The 24,725-nt window shown below is 43.6% G+C and overlaps 1 protein-coding gene across 1 annotated transcript in view; it reads right to left on the bottom strand.

The window, feature by feature from the left end:
• Positions 1-421: 421 nt before the first annotated feature.
• LOC104853735 (sterol 26-hydroxylase, mitochondrial) overlaps positions 422-24,725 on the bottom strand; it is a gene marked incomplete at its 5' end in the record, with an annotated part of 42,377 nt that continues 18,073 nt past the window's right edge. Inside the window, 8 exons of the mRNA XM_010611875.3 lie at positions 422-777; positions 916-1,128; positions 1,213-1,294; positions 1,456-1,622; positions 2,369-2,541; positions 2,687-2,884; positions 3,011-3,210; positions 5,836-6,026. Coding sequence (XP_010610177.3) covers positions 658-777; positions 916-1,128; positions 1,213-1,294; positions 1,456-1,622; positions 2,369-2,541; positions 2,687-2,884; positions 3,011-3,210; positions 5,836-6,026 — 1,344 coding nt within the window. The remainder of the gene's footprint in view (positions 778-915; positions 1,129-1,212; positions 1,295-1,455; positions 1,623-2,368; positions 2,542-2,686; positions 2,885-3,010; positions 3,211-5,835; positions 6,027-24,725) is intronic.

Here is a 24,725-nt window from a genome sequence, read left to right as displayed (position 1 = left end):
ATCCTCTCTCTAGCAGGGAGAATTCTAGAAGAGGCCCACGTTTTCTCTCAAAAGAAGGTGGCTTATTTTATTTTATTATTTTTGAAAGGGAGTCACTGTGTTACCCAGGCTGGGCTCAAGTGATCTTGCTGACTCGCCCTCCTAAGTAGCTGGGACTGCAGGGATAGGCCACTGCACCTACATGGTGGCTTCTATGATCTAAAACAGAACTGACCCTGGCACAGTACCACTCCTGGGTGCCAGAATCACTGCTACTGTCCCAGCTAAGGCCTCTGGGTAAGGTCCGGGAAAGAGTATGACATTCTTGGGCTCTAAGGGGAAAGGCAGCAGGGCCTCTCACTCTTTCTAGGTACATAAAAGGTGTTTCCCAAACACAGAAAAGGGTTCAGATGCAGGTTGTCAAAAAGAACAACAAAGACCCCACAATTAGTAGATCTTTTACTTTGTGTCATATCCAATAATAGTAAGGTGCTAGGAATAGCTTGATCTGCTGTTGAAACGATAAATGTGGGGAAAGCTCAGGTGCTGTGGGAAGGGCAGTGAGTTCCTCCAGCCTGTCCGGTCTTCCTTCCCTCATCTGAACCATGTCTATAGCCGGCAACTGCCAAGCCAGGGCTGGGGACTCTGGGGCAAGTGCCAAAGAAGCAGGGGCCCAGCTCAGTGTTGCCTCCGTAGGAAACGCAGGCCCACCTTCTTATTGGGAACCAGGACGATGCGGCCCACCGCCTTCAACTCCTTTGTCTCAGGGGCCAGGACCACCTCATACTGCTGTATCAGCTGGCAGAGACAAAGCACACAAGAACCAGTGGGGACTTGTTCTCCAACCACTGCCGCCCTGAACCTCCCTGCTTCTCCTCCCCACCGACCCCTTCATCCCTCCCTGATGTACAGCCTCTCCCACCCCTCCCCACTCACCCTCGTCAGCAGCAGCTGCATCTCCAGCTCTGCAATCCTGCGGCCCAGGCAGCTTCGGACACCATAGCCGAAGGGCACAGAGCCAAATGGGTGTTGGACCCTAGGAGTATCAGTCTTGCTCTCCCTAAGCCAGCGCTGAGGCTGGAAGCTTTCAGGATCAGGAAAGATGCTGGGGTCCCGGGATATCACATAGTGGCAAAACACAAACTGGGTCTACAGAGCAAGAACAGCATCATGAATCCATTGGTGTAGGACTGTGGACCCTGCTGGGCATTCAGGACCCCTGGCCTCACTCACATTCTTAGGGAATACATAGCCACCAACTTTAACTTCCTTTTCCATGACGATCCGTGAGTTTGAGGGGACCACAGGGTAGAGGCTGCAGGATAAAAGAAAGTCTCTGTCTCCGGAGCCAAGAAATGGGCAGAGTCCCACTTTTCCCTTGCCCATATCCTTTGTCCCTCGCTGAACCCCACCAGCAGCCCAACCTCCTGTTCCTGTCCCATACAAAGACCCTGTGCTTCTGGAATCACATCCTACCGCAGGGTTTCCTTAATCACGGCTTTGAGCAGGGGCATGTGGGCGAAGTCCTTGTGTTGGGGCACCTGCCCCAGGGGTACCACGTCCACCACTTGCTTATGCAAGGCTTCCTGGATCTCTGGGTTCTTTGAAAGGTGGTATAGGGCCCATGACAGCGTGTTGGATGTCTAGAAGAGAGAACGGAAGATAAAGTGAAGGGAGATTTCTAGAAGAGGCCAGCTAGGTGGTGGGAAAGTAATGAGTAGGTGCATCCCAAATTAGGGAAGAATCTTAATTAGCCACAAGTAAAGGAAAAGGGATGAGGGTTATGACAACATTCATGCTAAACATGACTCTCCAGCAGGATGAGAACAGAGAAGATGGTAGCAAGGAGAAGCCCCACATGACATAAGGGCTAGAAATTGGTCCCCTGGAGGCAGAGGTGCTCATGGCCAAGCCCCCAACTCCTCACTTACGTTGCAAATAGAGAAAGTTGTAATTGATATGAATGAAACTCCCCAGATATGGGAGAGCAAGGGGGCCCAGCAGGTGAGGGTAGGATCCTCTTCATACTAAAGGACCAGCCCTAGCAGGGTCACAGTGGCATATGCCTATAATACTAGTGTTTTGGGAGGTTGGAGCAGAAGGATTGCAAATTCAAGCCCAGCCTGGGCACCTTAGTGACTTAGAAGACCCTGTTTCAAAATAAAGAAAATTTAAAAGACTGAGGATGTAACTCAGTGGGAAGGCCCTGGGTTCAATCCTCAGTATGCTGGCTTCAGCTAGGGTGAACGACTCTTTTCCCTTTAGCTCTGCATCCAGATTACAGGAGATGAAGCTACATCAGTCGGGTTCAGGCAGGGGATCACAGAGAATTGGTCCAAACAGGAGCTGGAAGCCCTTGCTTGGTCTCCTTGCTGGCCTGTTCACACACCGTGTCCACGCCAGCCAAAAGCAGCTCAGGCAGGCTGCCCATGGCCTCATAGGAACTGAGCAGCCCACTAGTCAGCAGGAAGTGCAGGTAGCCGGATATCTGGACCCCATCTGGTCCCGCTGTCTGTAGTTGGGCCTCCACCTCCTTTACTTTCTGATCAATCAATTTTTTCCCTGCAGGGGCAATGGAGAACAGGGGAGAATGAGATCATGCTGCTCTACAGCTGCTGGAATGAGGGACAAAGTCCCGACAGATACTGAGAGGCGCAGGCCAGGGAGCCAGTCCCACTTCCTTCCCTGTCCCCCCAGGACTCCTCACCAAAGAGGAAGATGGTATCCCAGCCATCCAGGTATCGCCTCCAGAAGGGCAGCAGGGGACGGGTCCACTTAGGGAGGAAAGTGACATAGATTGAGTTCTGGAACATAATGCCAACAGATTTGATGAAGTTCACAGTGTCCTCAGGGATGGAGGACTCCAGGCAACCAATCCGCTTCTCGAACAGGATGTAGCAGATAGCTAGAAAATGCAGAAGCCATCACAGGAGGCAGAATCAGAGGACATGGAATCCAGGGAGCACTTGGAGGGGGAGCTTAGCCTACCCCAACCCTTTCCCGCTCCTGGCCCCTCTCCCAGCAAGGATACCTTCCAAGGCGAAGTGGTAAAAGAAGTGAGCCATGTCTGACACCTGGTCACCGGAGGCGCTTTCTGCCCGGATCTGGTCCAGCTGAACAATGAAGTCATCAATCACCTCATTTAAAGCATTCGTGTAGAGCGCAGCCTCAGCTGGCTTCAGCATCCGCTGGTTCAGAGCCTGGCGCAACTGGTACCACTGGTGTCCCTCCCTGTGGGACATGGAGGGGTTGCACGAACGTAAGCTTTAATCAAATGGTCTCATCTCACTCTGAGCCCACCACCCACCCATAGAGGTGCGGGAAATCTCATTTTCCCAGCATTTAGAATTATACAAATAGCAAGTTTTAAATAACAGAATCTCAGAACTATAAAAGCTCAGAATCTCATGACAGCACAGTGGAAGTGAGTAAAAAGTAAGCATCTAGAATCGAATCATGGGCTTAATGTGATTTTTTTTTTTTTTTGTACTGGGGATTGAACTCAAAACCTTCTGCTTTCGAGGCAGGTGACAGAACCACTGAGCTAAACCCCCGGCCCTAGAATCAAATCACAGTTCTCATGATCACTGAGTGACCTTAGGCAGGTGACTTAATTCCAGCATGCCTCAGTTTCCCCATGTGTAAGCTGGGCATAATAGGGATGCCTATGTCAGTAAGGTTGTTCAGGTTATTAGGGTGCATAGATCAGTGCCTGGCATATGGTAATATCTTAACAAATACAGACTTTTGAGTATCTTAGAATTATGTGACTCCAGAATCTTGCACCTTTTTTTTTTGGTACCAGAGATCGAACTCATGACCTTGTGCTTGTGAGGCAGGTGGTGGAACCACTGAGCCAAATCCCTGGCCCCTTGCACAGGTAAATGAGAGGAAGCTCTGATGTTCCACTTTCTCTGGGAGAAGAGAAAATTAGGGTTTTTGTTTCCTCAGGTTCTCAGTCTTCATGTTCTGTCTGGCTCAGGGGGCAAGGGGACAGAGGCTAAGGCCACCCTTAGGCAAGGGTGCTCATACGGATGAAAACATGCTTCCCATGGAGGCTAGTGTCGGGGGCTGCCCTAACCTCAGCTGTGCCCCAAACCTGTTACCTTTCCTAAGCAAGCTGGGTACACATCTATTTTTTATTTGATTATTTTATTTTATTTGGGGTGTGTGTACCAGGGATCGAACTCAGGACCTTGCGCTTGCGAGGCAGGCATGGTACCACTGAGCTAAATCCCCGGCCCCACATCTACTTTTTAAAATCTAGTTGAAAAGCAGTAAATGCAATGTGGTTCAATTTCAAGAAGAGAGGAAAATCCTGCATGTACATCTGCATGTTTCTAGGTGAGGAAAGGAAGAATACACTTTGCATCGTCAACACTGGTACCATAGGAGGGTGGCATGCGAATGCAGGGGAGATTTACTGTGGAAATTTTTATGATAAATATGTTTTTTATTTTATTTATTTATTTATTTTATTTTTTAGCTTTTTGAGACAGGGTCTCACTATGTAGTTGAGACTGACCTGGAACTCACTATGTAGCCCAGGCTGGTCTCGAACTCACAGCGATCCTCCTGCCTCAGCCTCCTGAGTGCTGGGATTACAGGCGTGCACCACCATGCCCAGCTACTACTGAATTTTAATGAAGTCTTTAAAAGGAAAAAGAATTTTACTTTAAAGTTATTTATTTAAATAAAACTCCACAGCTAGGAGCTTACTGTTCAGGGAAGGCTACAAAAAGATTAACTAAAGAAGACATGAAAATCAAAATGGACCTGTTTATTGGAACTTAGGGGTGCAGGAACTGCTCCAAGAGTAAAACTCTCCAGCCACAGCTGGAATCGGATTTACAGAGCTTAAATGAAAGCATTTCTGGAGTTGTTAAGCCATTTCTTAGGAAAACAATGCTTATAAAAATGAGGTTTCAGAAATATACATATTAAAATAAAACAAGAAAAGCAAGAGTGTTTTGTTTTGATTTCTGTTTGTTTTGTTTTTATCTTGTTTTGTTTTTAGACAGGTTCTAACTATACAGTCCGGGCTGGCTTCAAACTCACAATTCCGCCTCAACCTCCCAAAGTCCTGGGACTGTAAGCATGTACTGCCATAACCAGCTGCAAAATAGCTCTTGAATGCCTAAGGGATGTAATATATTTAGGAAGTTGGCTTTAGAGTAATGAAAATATAAAAATAGATCACAAAGGAATCTATATTATATTCAGTTCCCATTCTAAATCTGAGCTGCTAAATTACAGGTGGCCTGGCCTGATGAAAACAGGAAACCCAAACCTTGCCTTCAGGGTCAGGTGTCAAGTTAGAGATTTTAAAGAACAGACATTCTGTATTCTGTTCCCAGAACTTCAAATATGGGCACTGGGGTTGTTTTAGTTTTGAAACTGGGAAAGACAAAGGAAAACATACAGTGGGAGATTGAATATATGGACATGAAAGACACCTGAAAGCACCCTTTGACCAGTTCATTTTTCCTAAGTGTCAAGATCATAAATTCTTGAGTTCCGGAAGTGGAGAGGTCTACTGCACCTCTGGCTACTTGTGTCACCTCTGGTGTGTAACATAAAACCTTCTGGACCTCAGTTTCTTTATCCAATAACTCTATCCACTTACGGGCTCATTGTGAGCATTCATTTGTCCAAAGTATTTATAGTGGAAAAGCCAATGAATGTTCTCTGAGTCTCAGCTCACCCCAAGGACTGCTTTGTAAGGCTGAATGTTGGGCTCAGAGGATTCAGGGAGACCCCTCTCTGCGCTTTACCCTACCGGATGCCCTCTTCCTACTCTCTGTAGACCCAGTCCTCCGGGGCCCTCTGTTCCAGTCCCGTCAGGCCCCTGCTCACGTGGTGAAGGGCCCGTATGCCAGGTTCTGATGATCCCGGTGCGCCTTCCATATCTCCATGCTGTCCCGTACAGGGTACTTCTCCTCCTGCCGCATCACTTGCTCCAAGAGTGGGGCACTGGCCAGGTTCACTAGGAGCTTAGAGTCTAAGGAGGATGTCCACATTGGACCATACTTGGCCTTGGTCAGCATCTGTGGGGTTCAATCAAAGCTGAATAACTGGGGTCCAAGCATTTCTGGGAGATCTGATGGCTGCACCAGATCAAGCAGGCTGGGCAGAACTGTGTGGGAGGTAGGCACTGGTATGGCCAGTGGTTCTAGAGGCAGAATACTGAAAAGATGGCCACACAAGGGGCAAGAATATTGAGAGGGATGAGTATCTGATGGAACTGAGGTCCTTGCAGGATATGCGGGAGAATGGGATATTTGGAGGTGGAAACTGGGACCCAGCACATTAGGGAAACACAGCCCCTTAGCGAAGTAAGCGAGAAGGCTCAGGGTTTCTTCTTATCATTTAAATCTACTGCAGCTTGTAGCTTCATGGAAATGAACATAATTGTCTTATATAATAACCAGAAAAATGAAACATAATGAAAAAAGTTTTAAAAAGCAGATGACAAAGGCAGAGCGCTCAAATATGAACTAAGCCATGTGAGATATATATATATATATATCATAAGCCATGTGATATATATATATATAATTTGTACCAGGGTTCAAACTCAGGGCCTAGTGATTGCAAGGCAGGTGGTAGCACCACTGAGCTAAATCCCCGGCTTTGTGGTATATATTTTAAAAAAGAAGAAAGAGAGAGAGAGAAAGAGAGAGAGGAAGAAAAGAAAAAGAAAAAAAGAAAAGTGTTGGTTGGGTAATGTAATTCTCAAGTATTTTCTCTTAAGGGCTAAGGATATACTCCAATTGTAAAGTGCCTGCCTGGCAAGCACAAGGTCCTGGATTCAATCTCCAACACTGAAAAACAATTTATCTTAGAATTTCTTGAGCACTTGGTAACTGGTACTCATTACATCTATGAAATTGACATGGCTGCCATGTATTTATAGTTGAAAATGAGACAAAATAATATATTTTATTATTGGGAAGGCAAAACTTCAAAAGAATCCACAGATCTGAAAGAAAATTTACTGGTTACTCCCATACTGAAAGAAAATAAAACACAGTGGTTTCCCAGGTACTTTTTCTTTCATATTTATTATTACTGAAGAGATTTTGAGAGAATCATGGTCTGCTCCAGTACAAAATTTAGGCCAGAAAAAAAAATTAGGCCCAAAGTCTTCTGTAAAGACATTAAAATTACGGAAAAAGAGATCTGTTTTTCAGATTACAAAAGAATGTATCACCCCATTTAGAATCCAGAAAAACACTATTCAAAATGGATCTCAGTACTGGCCTTAAAAATTGGATTCTTGGGCTGGGGATTTAGCTCAGTGGTTCCAGTGCCTGCCTTGCAAATGCAAGGACCTGAGTTCAATCCCCAGTACCAAAAAAAAAAAAAAAAAAAAAAAAAATTGGATTCTTAGCTGGGTGTGACGGTAAATTCCTGCAATCCCAGCACTCAGGAGTCTGAGGCCAGCCTAGGCTACACTGTGCAGGCTACATAGTGAGTCCAAGGCCAGCCTGAGCTAAGTAGGAAGACCCTGAAGAAAGAAAGAAAGAAAGGAAAGAAAGAAAGAAAGGAAAGAAAGAAAGAAAGAAAGAAAGAAAGAAAGAAAGAAAGAAAGAAAGAAAGAAAGAAAGAAAGAAAGAAAGAAAAGAAAGAAAGAAAGGATTCCCTTGAGACCTGTGCAATTCTGCCTGTTCCCTGAAAGACATTCTTAACAAATCCCCAACACTTGTTTAGGCTTGTCTCCCACTTCTGCCTCCCAATAACGCCCACCTGTGAACAGCTGATTGTAAACCACAGCACATAGGCCTGTTTCCCTTCAGGAAAATAAGTACACGCATGCAAGGCTGGTGGGAGTCTAAAATGACTCATCTTTACTTGGGGCACAATTTGTTAATATTTATAAGAATTACTAACAAATTACAAAGTATGGGACAGCTGCATAATGGAATAATCTTATCATTTTAAAAAGGAACAAAGTTCCTGATACTAATTTGTATACCCATGTGTTTTAATATGGAAAGACACCTAAAATAGATCATTACATTAAAAAAAAGTATAACATCTTTTGTCTAAAGAAGAGGGGCAAAATAAAAATACTTGCCTTTGTAGAGAAATACTGGGTGGATGCATAAGGAACTACTGAAATGATTTCCTACGGGAGGAGGGGAGTCAGTGGTGGGAATAAAACTGCTTAATATATATCAATGGGAATGTGTTACCTATTCAAATGTATAAATCTAAAAGGAAAAAAGAAATAATGTTTCCTGGGACAATAATTCACCCATCATGGATGAGATAATTCCCGAATGCAAGAGCACCTTGAGGAACCAACAAATTTATTTATATGCTCCCTAGATTTGTAAGTGATCCCAGCCAGGTTCATTTTCCTATAAAGGAGTTTTGTTTACTTTTTCTTTTCTTTTCATTTTTTTGAGACAGGATCTCTCACTACATTGTTCAGTCTGGCCTTGAACTCACTCTGTAGCCCAGGCTGGCTGCATGGTGATCTCCCTGCCTCAGCCCAGTGCTGAGTGAGATCAAGGCCAGCCTGAATTACAGAGCAAGACTCTGTCTCAAAAAAAAAAAAGGACAAGAAAAATGACCATGCATCCGGGTATTGGCTTCTTTCCTGGAATCCATGGCCTCTGGTTGTTAATGGGGTGGTTTCTGGGACATTTCTCCCCGCGTTCAAGCCATGCTTCCTTTCTTTTTTCTTCATAATTCTCAGTTTACTTGGTGGAATTCAACAGGAATTTACTTACATAAGTTACTTTAAAAACCTGCAGAATACTCGCTGAGAGATGTGTGCTGGTATCCTGAGCAGTTAGAAAGCCCTGACCTGGTTGGTCCAGTCTTAAGAGCCACTTTGAGCAACAGAGATCATCTTTCGGGATGAATGAAAGAACTAGGCCTCACCTGGTGAAACTCCAAGAGGAAGAGTGCTGAGTTTATTCAACATTCACATAAGCTACTGCCCAGTTCCTCCTGTACCATTCAAGGGGCTAGGACTATAGCATAATCACAGCAGAGAAGACCTACCCTTAGAGTTTGCCTCCTGAGGCATGAACTGGATGCCTGGGAACTGGATTACATATGCTCCCAAATTCGTCTTTTCTTTTTTCTTTTGAGATAGGGTCTTGCTATGTAGTTCAGGCTGGTCTTAAACTCACTGTGTATCCCAGGCTGAACTTGAATTCATGGCAATCCTCCTGCCTCAGCCTCCCAAGTGCTGGGATTAGACATGGATCAGCACACCTAGCTCATTTCCTAATTATTTTGTGGATGTCTTCTTTCTTCATCTAGATTGGAAATCTTTGAAGACAGGAATCACATTATACTTCTGTATGGCCTCCCCTACTGCTTGACAGAATGCTAGGCACACTATAAGTAGTTAATATTTATCAGCTGTCAGTGAACCAAGGGTGGGGGGAATTGCAGACAATGCAAAGAATAGGAGAGAGGCAGATACACAGATAGGAATTGGGGGAGAGAATGCACAGCAAACTGGTAGCAGTGGCTCTTGCAGGGTGGATATTTGTTTTCCAAGCCTAGAAGAACAAGCCTCTGTTGTGGACAGAATGTTTACGTCCCTTCAAAATTCATATGTTGTGAGTCTAACCTTGAGCTTGGCTGTATTTGGAGACAAGGCCTCTAAGGAAGTAATTAAGGTTAAATGAGATCATAAAGGTAGGAACTCTGATCTGATAGAACTAATGTCCTTATAATGAGAGACACCAGAGGCCTTGATCCCTCTTCACACATAAGCGCTAAGGAAAGATCATGTGAGGTCAAATGGAGAAGACAGCTGTATTTAAGTCAAGAAGAGTCCTCACCAGGACCCTCACCCTGATCTCTGACTTCTGGCCCCCAGAACTGTAAAAAACTAAATTTCTTTTTTCTTTTCTTTTTTCTTTCTTTCCCCTTCTTTCTTCCTTTCTTTTTCTTTCCTTCTTTCTTCTTTTCTAAATTACTGATTTTTTTTCAGTGCTAGGGATTAACCCAGGACTACACTCCCAGCAAGAAAATACATTTTTATTGTTTAAGACATCCATTCTGGCCGGGCGTGGTGGTGCACACCTATAATCCCAGCACTTGGGAAGCTGAGGCAGGATGATCACTGTGAGTTTGAGACCAGCCTGAGCTACATAGTGAGTTCCAGGTCAGTCTCAACTACATAGTGAGACCTGTCTCAAAAAACAAACAAACAAAAAAAAAGACATCCATTCTGTAGTATCTTGTTATGACGGTCCTAGCAGTATCAACTAAACCAGAATCACAGATTCTCTAAAGAATAACATTTATTTGGGAGTAGCAGAGCATTACTAAGGAAAAACATATAATTTACTATGGGTATAAACTATAGATATATTCAAAGAGATTGAAAAAAGAAGTTTTTAGATGTGAAATGAGTAGGATTCTGTAGGACTATATATTTTTGAAATAATATCCCTTGACTAGAAGGATCAAGGGTGGCATTGGCCTGAAATTAAATAGTTGTTAGGCAGAAGACATCCTTGATAAAATATTTTTGGGTAAGATTCTGATGACTTCTGTGCAATATGAACCCAGCAGTCTTTTGTGACTAGTTCTTCTTAGCAGGTGTTCATGCAGGATACCGCCTTCATAACTTCTTGGCTGTATTTATTTATTTTGGTTAGAGCTTGACAAAAGCAACTCCGTTATAATTTTGACAGCTTTAACAACAGCATCTGAGTGAATAAAATACTTAGGAACAAATTTAACCAAAGAGCTAAAACACTTATACACTGAAAATTGTGAAAGAAATTTAAGACCTAACTACATGGAAATATATCCCATGTTCATGGACCCGGAGACTTAATATTGTTAAAATACTCTGGTAATATTCTCTAGAGGGATTCATAATTCAGTGTAATTTCCATCAAAATTCCAATAGCCTTTCCTGAAAAAGCTGATCCTCAAATTCATATGGGACTACAAGACAGCCTGGAGAGCAAAAACAATATTGAAAAAGAAAATGAAGTTGGAATACCCACACATTCAGATTTTAAAACTTACTGCAAACCACTGTAATTAAAACAGTGTGGTACTGGTGTAAGGATAAGCATACAGACCAGTGGAATACAATTGAGAGTCCAGAAATAAACCCAAATACCTCTTGTCAATTAATTAATTTTTTATTTTTTATTTTTTATTTTTTTTGGTACCAGGAATCAAACCCAGGACCTTATGCTTTCGAGGCAGCTAAATCCACTGAGCTAAATCCCCAGCACAATTGATTTTTGACGAAACCATTCAATGAGGAAATAAAAGCTTCTTCATCAAGTGGTGCCGATACAATTGTATTAGCAAATGCAAAAAATGAAGTTGGATTCCTGTCTCACTCCATACACAAAAATTAACTCTAAATAGACAACCTAAATGTAAGTGCTAAAACTATAAAATTCTTCAATAAAACATAGAAATAAAGCTTTACAACTTTGTTTTGGTAATGAATTTTTAGACTTGATAACAAAGACATGAACCATAAAAGAAAGAAATTAGATAAATAAGATACGCTGGGCTCATTTCTGCTGCTGTGACAAATTCCTGAGATAAACAACTTACGAGGAGGAAAGATTTATACATATTTTGACTCACAATTTCAGGTGTTGGCTCCACAGTTTCTAGGCAGAACATTGTGGTGGGGAGAGTGTGGCAGAGAGCAAAGCAGCAGGGAAAAGGAGAGAGATAGAAACGAGACAGAGGCCAGCAACCTGCCGCAGAGAATCATCCAAAGCTCTGTAAATGAAAAAGCAATAGAGAAGACCTTATGGTAAGTAACTAGTGAATAAAAACCAGATAGAGGGAGGACCACGGGGTCACAGAATATGTCATTTCTTGATACCTTAGCCTAGTTCTTTTTGAACACACGTCATTAAGGACATAGCTCCAAGGTGGAGTGGTTATCTAGCATGCTCAAGGCCCCAAGTCCCATTTCCAGCACCTTCCTTCAGCAAACAGAATAAAACATGTGTCTGCTCTAAGGGCAGCACTAAACCCTGGGCCACAGCGCAGGGTCCGTGGGTCGGGTGTAGGCTCCATGCTTGCATTTGACCCCCTTGGTCAGGCACTGTCTCTCATGGGCCTCATGTCAGTATCCCGAAGTTAATCCCAGATGGGTTAAAGAGTTCAAAAGAAGCTGCAAAAAGACAAGAAGAAAATGCAGATAAATGCTCCACATAATCTTGCAGTAGGCAAGGGCTTTATAGCACCACACCCAAATCCAAAGAACACACTGCAAAGATAGCTGATAAGAAAAAGCTAAAAGGTCAAACCAGAAATACAAATGCCACACAGGACATTTGGATGGATGACAAACTGCGTAAGATTATATTGCCTAGCTAGGCATGGTGGCGCACGCCTGTAATCCCAGCACTCTGGAGGCTGAGGCAGGAGGATGGGTGTGAGTTTGAGACCAGCCTGGGCTACATAGTGAGTTCCAGGTCAGTCCAACTACTTAGTGAGACTCTGTCTCAAAAAACAAAACAAAACAACAACAACAACAACAAAAAAAATATTGCCTACTGCTGTAGTAGCTGCCATACTTAGTGTAAATAAGTTCTATGGTGGTCACATGAATATAAAATTACCTAATGACAAATCCTCAGAATGTACCAGCATCACTAGGTGATCCAGGCCTTATATTTGCATTCTACATGGCAAAGGGTTAATAAGCTTTCTATATAAATAGAGAGCTGAGCCAGGCGTGGTGACGCACACCTGTCATCCCAGCACTCGGGAGGCAGGAGGATCTCTGTGAGTTCAAGACCAGCGTGGGCTACATAGTGAGTTCCAGGTCAGTCTCAACTATGTAGTGAGACCCTGTCTCAAAAAACAAAGCAAACAAACAAACAAATAAATAAAAATAAAAATAAAGAGGGAGCTGAAATTAGAAAAACATGTTAGAAAACTAGACATAATCTGGGTTTGGTGGCCCATTCTGGTAATCCCAGTTTCTTGGGAAGTTTAGGGAGGAGGTTCACAAATCTGAGGTCAGCCTGAGGTGTTTAGCAAGACCTTGTCTCAAAATTTAAAATTTTTTTTTAAAAAATTGAAAAGGCTACAGGAATAGCTCAGTGTGAGGCAGAGCAATGCTCTGCATTCAGTTCCCGGTACTGGGGGAAAAAGAAGTGGACAAAAAAGGAAGAACAGGGAATTTATAAAATAAATAGGAGTAATGAATGAATCTGTATGGAAAATATGTTCATTTTCACAAATAAAGACATACTATTTTCAGCTATGAAATTTGAAGAGTTGCTTGTTTTTTTTTTTTTTTAAATAATAGACATTTGCTCTCTTGCCTGTTACTTTTCTAATTCTTTTTTTTTTTTTTTTCGTTTCTTTTTTTCTTTTTCTGGTACCAGGAATTGAACTTGGGTCCTTGCACTTGAGGGGAGGCGTGGGAACCACTGAGCTAAATCCCCAGCCCTTGACTGTTACTTTTCTAGAGGATGGAAAACAGGCTACACCCTCACAACAGCTGTGATGCCACTTGCCAGTAATCCCAACCACTGAGGAGGCTGCCAGCCTAGACATAGCAAGACTCCTGGCAAAAAAAAAAACTAAAACAAACAAACAAAAAACTGTGAAGGAGGAAGTTGAGCATAAGTTGAGGCCAGCCTGGGCTACACAGTAAATTCAAGACCAGTCTAAACTACATAGCAAGACTCTGTCTCAAAAAACCAAACCAAATCAAACCAAACAACCCAAAAAAACTGTGATAGAAGGGTGATTATTGAAAAAGATATTGATATTTATTTTTCAACAAAAAATGGCAAATTTATGCTTTCATTTAAAAAATATGTATACACATTGGTGACACATGAGGAGGTGGGCAATGCCTACCGGTAGCAATATCATCGGGGTATTTATGTATTCATCTTAGAAATGCTTATTAGGCCTCTAGGGATACAAGGCACTGGGCTTTGCACTGGGTATTGGGATTGTGAGAGATCTGAATTGTCTTCTTTTTGTTTCTTTATATTTTCTAATTTCTTTACAAAAGACATATTTTGCTTCTAAAAGTTGCTTCAACTAAGTCTAAGTGGTGTTTTCTCCTAAACATTGTAGAGATCCATAATAATTAACATGTTCATATTTATATGATTTTTTTTCCTTTTTTTTTGGTACCAGGGATCGAACTCATGCACTTGTACTTGCGAGGCAGGCGGTGGAACCACCAAGCTAAATCCCCAGCCCTGTGATTTTTTTTTATTAACAAGGATAATTTTCCCCTTTTGGTGCTGCGGTACAAACCCAGGACCTCTCACATGCTAGGCAAGTGCTCTATCCCTGATCTATATCCTCAGCCTAGATAATTTTCATAGAAAAATAAAGTGCCTGTGCCATTGCCCTGTTTCTTTTTTCCTTTTTTAAGCACAATACAGCAATTTATTTAGATGCTTACATTGCCCTGTTTCTCCTCAGCCCAGTCAACTACACCTGGCACTATCGGTCAAAGTCAGGGACTGCTTGGCTTGAGATTTTGCCATGCTTAGAGCCCTGCACTGCCAGCACATAACTGAACTGGACAGTGCCCCGAGGACCTTGCATGTGTTCACCTATACCATGGCTTGCCTGAGAGATACGGATGGCAGGGACATGCAGACAGATGGCCCGGATTAAAGGTAAAATATTTAATGGTGCTTGCTCTGACCGAAGAAGGACGCGAACTGGAGCGAGTGGGGGGCTCTCTCTAAGGACGAACACCTTAGGTTGGAAGACATGGCTCCCGGGGGCCAGAAGTAGGGCGATTCCGATGGTCCGACTTACTCTGTCCATGGACATTTGGAAGGCCAGCGGCTGGAAGTGGCACCTCCAACTGGCTGCATGACTGGTGCTTCAAGTGCGCTTGGCGAAGCTTGAGCCAACAGCCACGTGAAACAGAACGCAAATGCAAAGCAGGGCTCAAAAGCAGAGCTGCTCCCTCTGAGCTGCTGCAAGACTTAAAGTCTCACTTTTACTCCGTGGAGCCCTAAAGCTCGGCAAGGCTCCAGGAGCTCGTCGGACAGCGAGAGTCACCCAGGAAGAAACACACCAGGCTACTTCGTAAACAGACCTTTATTAGTCTGGCCAGACGGCACTCCCGGAGCCAAGTAGCTCAGAGAGCTCAGAGTCAGAGGCTATTTTATAAAGGGCTATGGGGGAGTTAACACTCGAAACTTACAGGAAGGGGACAGAGGTAAGGGGTCAATTGATCCGAGCTGGTGGTTATCAACGTGTACTCGACCATTACGTACTAATGGTCGCAGATCGATTACCCATTGTTTTATAGATTGTGGTGTTCAGAACATTCAGTTACAGGCAAACAAGGAGTGGAGTGATTTACTTTGGGTCTCTATGTTTGTTACAGTTTCTCTCTAGTTTCCCAGCTACAGTTTCTATCTCGTTTCCCAGAACTACCAAGCAGTTACCTAGTAATTCACAATTAAATCATTCCTTATCCTATAAAATGGGGGCAACAGTCTCTGGGTCATTTGCTGGTCAACATGGAGTCGCTCTAGTTCAGTCTGGTCTCACACTGCCCCTCCCCAGCACCCACCAGGAATTCCAGGATTCCCTGAGCTTTCAGCTACTGCACACCTCCCCGTGCCGGTGTTAGAGCCCTTCTGCCTGTTTCTGAGAGGAGAACAGAGAAGAGCAAAGGGAAAAACGATTCTGTGAGCAACAGGCCTACAGGTCCCTCCCTCCTGTGTACTGTTTCAAAGAGGCTTGGCCAGTAGGAAATGTTTGCGAGTGTTCTTAAGCATTAGGAAAATGCAAGCTTAGTTTGGCTGGCAAGCTGAAGGCTTGAGCAGGAAGGGCTCAGAGCCTGCTTGCCAAGTAGCTTTGTCCAAACAACACTGGAGTCACAACACGGAATTTCTGGCAGCTGAAGAAGACTGTGCTCCTCACGCATAAGTTGTGCCTAAAAACAGGACCACTGGAGGAGCTGCCCCGCCTACTTCTGAGCGTGTGTCATTTCTGACCCCCTCTTCCCCAAAGCTAATAGAGTCACAATACCCTCTTGGGAAAAAAGACAGCAAGGATTGAGAGGAATTGAGAAGCCAACGAGCAAGGTAGGGGACGGGATTCTGGCTACAAGTGGCAAAAATGGTACTGATATCGTCAGTGACTAGAAGGACAACCATCCTCTACCACTGCCCCTTGAGAGCCCTGATGAGTCCCATTGTAGTCTAGACTTAAGGAGCGTCATTCTACAAAACCAAGAGGAGCATTCTGGGGTTGCTCATTCTTCTATGTCACCAGGAAGGCAACAACACTGCCTCACTGGGACCCATGGCTGTGACCACAATTAAAACACTCCCTGGACACCAAAGCAACCATTTCTCAGTGATATACTTGGTCCACTGCAGACCCCGGCCACGAACACGTTAGCTGATGATAGGAGACTGGAGGAAGAGTATGTGGGGACTGAGCAGGGCTGGCCAGTGTGGGTCTTCACACGTTAAGGCAACAGGGTACACTCAGAAGAGTTTCCATGTTCTATATGTGCCCGTGGATGACAAGATGGTAAATCATAAACAGAGTTGGAGCCACTATAACCTGGCCTGGATTTGTAATGGAAAACCTTAGAAGTTCATCTTATAATGATCCAATAGATTGATAAATCTGTTCAATGGGCACTTGGGGACAATTCAATCTTCTCTCATACCCAAGAGATAAGATAGGCTCTGGAAGATACAGGCTAACACAAATAACCTTCAGGCTGGAGCTCAGTGGTATGGTGCTTGTCCAGTATGTTCAAGGCTTTGAGTCTGATCATCACCATTGGAAAACAAACAACCAGACAAACAATCTTATTTTAAAAAAAGACTCAAATCCAAGCAATTAGGAATGAAAAGGGGGAAATCACAACAGATCCTGCAGAAATCCAAATCATCAATACCTATTTTGAGAACCTGTATTCTTCTTCTTTTTTTTTTTTTTTTTTTTTTTTTTTTTTTTTTTTGGTACTGGGTATTGAACTCAGGACCTTGTTCTTACAAGGCAGGCAGCAGCACCACTGAGCTAAATCCCTAGCCCCTGTATTATAAGATGGAAAACACAGAAGAAAGGGACAGATTCCTAGAAATATATGAATTACCAAAGCTGAATGAGTAAGATATAAAAAGTTCTAAATAAACCAATATAATTTAATGAAACTGAAGATGTAATTAAAAACCTACTAACAGATTTCCAAGAAGTTGGAGGAGTGGTGAGCAGCAGAGAAAGAGCCTCTCCAAATTTGGTGTCCTGACACTGGAATACAGCAGTGTGAGGAAGAGGAGGGAAGTGGGCCCCTGAGAGGAACAGGAAGGATATGAAGCAAGAATTGAAGTCCAGCCGGGTGTGGTGGCGCACGCCTGTAATCCCAGCACTCGGGAGGCTGAGGCAGGAAGATCGCTGTGAGTTCAAGACCAGCATGGGCTACATAGTGAGTCCAGGTCAGTCTCAACTACATAGTCAGACCCTGTCTCAAAAAACCAAAAAAAAAAAAAAAAGAAAGAAATGAGAAGATACTTAAACAAGATACAACCCCAGACTTCAAGCTCACTAAAAGCAAACTCAGGGGGCACTGAGGCGGAACAATTTGAAAGCCACCCACCTGCACTCTCTGAAATAGTTAACAGTGGAAGTAACAAAGAAGGTGAAGGAGGCTCTGGAAAGAAAATCAAATTAGAAATAATCTCCCAGATAACTACAAAGATGGTAACCACAATGTAAGACATGGTTAGTGACTCTAGAGCAGATACAGATTGAAGAGAAGGAGAAACAAAAACAAAAACCCTTCTCCACTGTTGGTAAGAGTGTGCGTAGACTGATGGAACCACTATGGAAATCAGTGTGGGGATTCCTCAAAAAACTAAAACTAGAGGTTCCATTTGACCCAGCTATACCTCTTCTTAGTTTCTTCCTGAAAGAATGAAAAGCATCATAGCACAGCAATATATGCACACCCATGTTTATAGCAGCAGTTTGTAACAGCTAAATCTTGGAAACAGCCCAAATGCCCATCAACCAGTGAATGGATAAAGATGTGGTTTTCATACTGGAGTACTACTCTGCCGTGACAAAGTTATGCTTCAGACAATTCTAGCTAAGTGGATGCACCTTGAGACCATGCTCTTAAGTGAAATAAATTTAAATACATGTTTAAATACCACATTATTTCTCTGACATAAGAAACTGAAAGTGTAGATAAGGACCAAAATATATGACAGATACTGGAAAATAAGCCGAGAATGTTAAAATGAGATGGGGAACCAGGGAGAGAAGAGGGGGAAAGGAAAGAAAGGACAAGAAGAAAAGAGTAGGAAAAAATGGAAACAAAGCTTTAGTAAATAAGGAGAAGAAGAGGGGCCAAAGGGAGGGAAGGGGAGAGGGAATAAAAGAAATAAGATATATCTTGTATAGGTACAAATTCCTAGGGTGAATGTTATCATTATGTATATCTAAAATGCACCAATAAATTTTGTTTTGTTTTGTTTTTGAGGCAGGGTCTCACTGTGTAGTTGAGATTGACCTGAAACTCACTATGTAGCCCAGGCTGGTCTTGAACTCACAGAGATCCTCCTGCCTCAGCCTCCCGAGTGCTGGGATTACAGGTGTGCGCCACCACGCCTGGCTTGCACCAGTAAATGTTTTACTTTAAAAAAATACAAACAAACCAAATAAAATCATACTTCACAGCAAAACTTAGACTGGTGTTTGACCAAAAAAACAAACAAACATACAAACAAAACTGAACCTCGCCAAGCATACACATAAAAATCAGTGATTACAGCTAGTGAGCCTTTTGCACCCAGTATAATTTATTGTGGGAATAGATGTGTTAAGTACATGGAATACTTCTCTTGATTGTTCCAATAGATAAATGTCACAGTCAATATCGGGAGTCAAGCGGACCACCAGGAGCCTACCGAATTCTCTCAGCACAGTCATGTGGTGTGGGTAAAGTGGCACAGGACGCCAGGGAAGGGAAGACCACTGCCTTCACTGAGGTGCCAATAAAGTGTTGTGCTTAAGGGACTATCCAGCAAGTGCACAGACCGTCCTTACAGGGGTCCGTGCTCCAGTCTGGTGGTGCCTAAGGCCTATAGCAAAAGTTATGGCCCCTAGATAGCGGCCCTCTAGCGTTGTGGCCATCACCACCCAGAATGCCCCATGTGCAAGATAATTACTGGCTGGCTGTGGAGCCCTGGTGGATATGGAGAGACTGATGATGTTGAAGTGTTATTGTCCCCTGATGTCCTACCATGGGATAGGCAGAAATGCTAACAACAAAGCGGGCAGTGCCCCTATATACTCTCTCTATATATACTCGATATTTCTAGACGTCTCTCTCCCCACAGAGTCACAGGTGGAGCTTTGAGAGATGACTGGGACCGTGGGGATGTGCTACTCATCAGTGAATCTGTCCTGATGAATTTATAGCTAACTGTGATGTTGGGAGGTGAAGACTGGTTAGAGGAGGCGGGTCACTGGACATGCGGCCTGCAAAGGTCTACCTGCCCCCCTCCTGCCCCTTGATCTCTCTCTCTCTGCTTCTTGTCTGCCACATCATGAATTCTCTCTCCTCTGTGATGCCCCTTTATCATGCTGCCCTACCTTGTACCCAGCCAACTAAGGACTGAATCCTCTATAGACTTATGAATCAAAATAAACCTTTCCTACACTAAATAAATCAATAAACCTTTCCCTTAAGAGTCAGATGTAGTGTCAGATATTGTATCCCAGCAATGAGAATGTAACTGAGATGCAATACCTTCCTTATCCAGGGTCCCTGGTTTCAGTTACGTCAAGCAAGATCTGAAAAGATCAAACAGAAAACTTCAGATAGAAACAACATTCCCATAAGGATATTACTACAATCGATCTATTTTATTACTAGCTACTGTTGTTAATCTCTTACTGTGACTAATTTACGAATTCAGATTTATCATGGGTCACGTATGTACAGGAAAAAACAGTACATATAAGGCTCGGTATAATCCATGGTTTCAGGCACCCACTAGGGGTCTTGAAACAAATTCCACACAGATAAAGAGGGACTACTGTCATATATATTATACATGCAGCTAGGAGGAGGGAGAGAAGGAAGGGCATGTAAAAAGAATTAAGATGTGTTATGCGGGCCGGGGATTTAGCTCAGAGGTTCTGTCTCCTGCCTTGCAAGCGCAAGGTCCAGAGTTCGATCCCCGTTACAAAAGAAAATAATAATAAAAGATGTGTTATGTGTATGTACTAACACCTCATAATGAATGTAATCATTATGCGCAGCAAACATGTAATAATAAAAATAAAAAGTTTAGGGACGGGGATTTATCTCAGTGGTGCCTCCGCCTGCCTTGCAAGCACAAGGACCCAAGTTCGATCCCCAATACCAAAAATAAATAAATAAATAATAAAAATAAAAAGTTTAAAAACTATATTTATTTATATAAAAAGCCTCCCTCATCAAGTGGAAGTGGTATAGCTAAAAAAGAAGTAAACAGCCAGGCAGGTTGGTGCATTCCTATAATCCCAGCATTTGAGGGACTGAGACAGGAGGATTGACTGCCACAAAATCGAGGCCAGCCTAGGCTACATAGTGATTACAAGACCAGACTCAACTATAGCAAGACCCAATCTCAAAAACAAAAAAGGAGAAGTAGAAGAAGTAGAAGTAGAAAAGAAAGTAAACTAAGTGGTCAGCCTCCTTCCAAATGCGCTGACTGTAGGGTCTATGCTAGGACTTTGGGTTTCTTGGGACCTTCAGGACACAAATTCTTGATGATGAACAGTGGAAGGGAGGTACTGGGTTGCTGTTGTTGTCAGCCTCAAGGAAAACTGTTTAAAATTTGCATGGAGAGCTGGACATGGTGGTGCACACCTGTAATCCCACCACTGGGGAGGCTGAGTCAAGGGGATCGCTGTGAGTTTGAGATCACCCTGGGCTACATAGTGAGTTCCAGATCAGTCTCAATGACATAGGGAGACCATATCTCAAAAAACAAAAAACAATAACAACAACAAAATTTACATGGAGGAGTGTGGTCCAGTGGGAAGAACTATGACACTGGCCCTAGGAAACACCCACCAAAGAGCACCTTTTCACTGTTTCCTGGCAGTGTGAGCTGGTGCCTGGCTGTGGGTAACTGGATAAGCAAGGCTCGGTCTCTTCAGAGATAAACATAATGGCATCGGATCACACAAGATCCTCATCCCTCTTTGGGCTCCCAAGTAGAAGCCCATGGAAAAAAGGTCTCCTGAGGGCAGACATTGGTGGGATTGACAAGCACATCAGACCACTGCCATATGCTATGCCACTGCAGATGGCACTGTAACTCATGTGCTAGCCAAGCCTGGGCCCCAAAACAAAGCCTGGACATCCCAGCTAAGGAGGCCAAGGCGGGCTGGCAAAATGCTCAGACTGCGAGCCACACAGGCCACTGTCAGGGGAAACTGCAGCACACCATGAGGGACACTGGACTCAGGTTGTCCTGACAAACTATAAGGTCCTCTGCCCTATCCCAAGAGCACCCCTGGGCATGGACCCCAGTGCACACTGTAAGTACAGAACAGCCATCTCCATCCACACAGCAGATGTGGCAATTATTAAAGGACCCTTAGATGCACTGTGCTGGGTATTTGGATTCCCCAAAAGCATCCAATCAGACTAAAGTAACCAGAAGCAGGAAGTTACTGCCGCTGGATCTTTCACTCCCCACATCAGTCCCAGGCAGCAAGAGCCACTGAAAGGTAGAAAAAGGTACCCCCACCTCCCTCCCTCTCTGTTTGTTTGTTTTTTGGTGTGTTTTTGTTTTTGTACCAGTGACCAAACTCAGGACCTTGTGCTTGTGAGGAACGCACAGTGCCCTTGTTTTGTTTTGCTTTGCTTTTTGAGACAGGGCCTCACTATGTAATTCAGGCTGGTCTTGAACTCACTATGTAGCCCACACTGGTCTTGAACTCAGACTGATCCTCTTCTCAGCCTCCCAACTGCTGGGATTACAGGTGTGTGCCACCACACCGGGCTTGGAATGGTTTCTTAAATGCAAAATTGAAGATTAACTGGGCAACCAAGTTAATTTGGGCGCGGTATGGTGGTGCATGCCTGTAGTTCCAGCTCTCAGGAGGCTGAGGCAGGAGGATTGCCATGAGTTCTAGGCCTACCTGGACTGTACAGTGAGACCTTGTTCCAAATAAAACTGAGGAGGGGAAAAAAAAAAAAAAGGAAGTTAATTTGAATTTTGAATGTGGAAATTTGCCAAAAGAGCATCTCACATTTAGCATAATTTTTAGAGATTAGGGAAGTAGGAAAAGGCCCTGATTGGCTGAAAGACACCAAAAACGCATAAGCAACTTCTTTCATTCTATTTTTCTTTTTTTTTTTTTAAACTGGCGATCGAACTTCAGTCCCTGTACTTGCAAGGCAGGCAGTAGAGCCACTGAGCTAAACCCTCGGCCCTCATTCTATATTCCTTGCCATGCCTAATCATTGAAAAGGTCCTGTGTTCAATCTCCAGTATCAAAAACAAAAGCAAAAACAAAACAAATTTAAAAACTAAGCATCCAATGGGTAGGGGAGAGGCCCCACATTGTCAACCTGTGAAAGTACTCATTGTGCAAAGCCTTGAACCGTGGCCTTTGAGCTTTGCAGAACAGTGATCTTCCCAGAACCTGACCAGTAAGGAGCCACTGTGAGGTCACCTCCTCCTCACTCCTCACCTTCTCTTCTCAACCGGAAGCTGGCACAAGACAGCATATACTTGCCTCCCTCAGGGGAGACTTAAGGCTTTTGGCTCTGCTTCCCTCAGAAAAGCATTGCAGGGTATAAGATCCCTTAGCTGTGGTCTGAAAGGTGCTTCTCAGCACGTAGGACACCCTACACTCACAGAGCAGACATTGGTCCCGTGTCTGGATGTTTTCTCTCTTCTTTTTCAGTACTGGGGACTGAACCTAGGGTCCTTGCACTAAGCTATCCCTAGCCCTTTTATTTACGTTTTTGTTTTGAAACAGGATCTTGCTAAATCACTAAAATGCCCAGGCTGGGCTCTAATTTATAACCGCCCCCCACCTCAGCCTCCTAGAGTATTGAGATTATAGATGAATGCCACCATACATCTCTATTTTTTTTTTTAATTCTGAGATAAGGTCTTGCTAAATTGCCCAGGCAAGACTCAAACCTGTGATCTTCCTGCCTCGGTTTCCCACAGTGTTGGGCCCAGCCTGGGTAGTCTTTTGGGGGATGGGGTCAAGGATCTAGCACCTGTGGTTTATCCTTTTTAGTTTCACTGTGTATGTAATAAATTTAAGTGTCTCTTATTTTTATTAGTTAAATGTGTTATGCCTTAACCTTGGCTTGGCTTGCATATTTATTTTCTCATCAGATTAAAAAAAAAAGAAATTATATTATTTAAAGCCCAAAGGTGCATGGCAACCAATCTTGTTAAGTAGATAGCTCAAATCAGCCTCTGGAAGCTGCTGACCAAAGTATAGGCATGGTGTCCAAAAAGCACTAATCTGCCTCCTCCAAAAATTGGAGTCATAAACTAGGAAGTACAGCAGTGAGGACTCAGGGGAAGAGCCAGACTCTTATGCAATATGTAAGTCGACCATAAATTTGTGTGTGTGTGTGTGTGTGTGTGTGTGTGTGTGTGTGTGTGTGATACTAAGGATTGAACCCTAAGCTTTCACATTGAGCAACATCCCCAGGCCCCCCTGGCTTTTTTTTTTGTGGAGAGGGGTTGAAACAGGGTCTCATTATGTAGTTGAAACTGACCTGGAACTCATTATGTAGCCCAGTCTGGTCTCGAACTCACAGTGATCCTCCTGCCTCAGCTTCCCGAGTGCTGGGATTACAGGCGTGCTCCATTCCCTTTTTATTTTGAGATAGTATCCTGCTAAATTGCCCAGGCTGGGCTCAAACTTGTGATCCCCCTGCTTCACCCTCTCAGAGCACTGGGATTACAGGCATGTGCCACCAGGCTCAACTATAAACTATCCTGTAGAGGAGAGTCATGCCACTTTCAGGTTTTCTATGCTTTGGAAACTCTAAGAAACTTGGCTCTAAAGTGTGTATATTTTTAAAACTTAAAAAGTTAAACCAAGCCAAGAAGTAGAAACAACCCAAATATCCATCAGTAGATGAATGGACACAACATTGTAGGGTATCCCTGAATAGCTACAAAAATAAGTAAGGTTTTGATACATGCTACAGTCTGGATGAACCACAGAGGCAGGCCCCGAGACCACATAATGAATGAGTGCATGTGTATACAATAATCATAATGAGCAAATCCATACAGACAAAGTTGATTAACAGTCACCAGGGGGTGGGAGAGATAAGCCATGACTGACTACTAAAGTGTACTGAGTTTCTTTCCAGAGTGATGATTACAGAAATGTGCAAACTAGCCATTCAGGTAATAAAGAATTATATAGTGTGCGATCATATCTCAATTAAACTATTTCCAGGCTGGGGATGTGGCCCAGTGGTAGAGTACTTGCCTAGCATGCATGGGGCTTTGGGTTCATCCCCAGAACCACAAAAAGAAAGAAGAGAGAGAGGGAGAGGGAGAGGGAGAAAGAGAGAGAGAGAGAGACAGAGACACACAAAGACAGAGAGAGTCGGGGTGGGGGAGAAGAAGAGGAAGGAGAGGGGAGGGAGGGAAGAGAGAAGGAAGGAAAATAAAAGTTGTTACCAAAAGGAGAAATGAACATGAAAATTACCTGAAATCTATTCCTGCCCTCCCCATTTTTTTTTTTTTTTTTTTTTTTTT

Source organism: Fukomys damarensis, unplaced genomic scaffold (assembly GCF_012274545.1).
Source record: "Fukomys damarensis isolate Sample0158 unplaced genomic scaffold, DMR_v1.0_HiC HiC_scaffold_16, whole genome shotgun sequence".
In the NCBI taxonomy this organism is placed as follows: Eukaryota; Metazoa; Chordata; class Mammalia; order Rodentia; family Bathyergidae; genus Fukomys; species Fukomys damarensis.
This window is presented reverse-complemented; position numbering and strand designations above follow the sequence as displayed.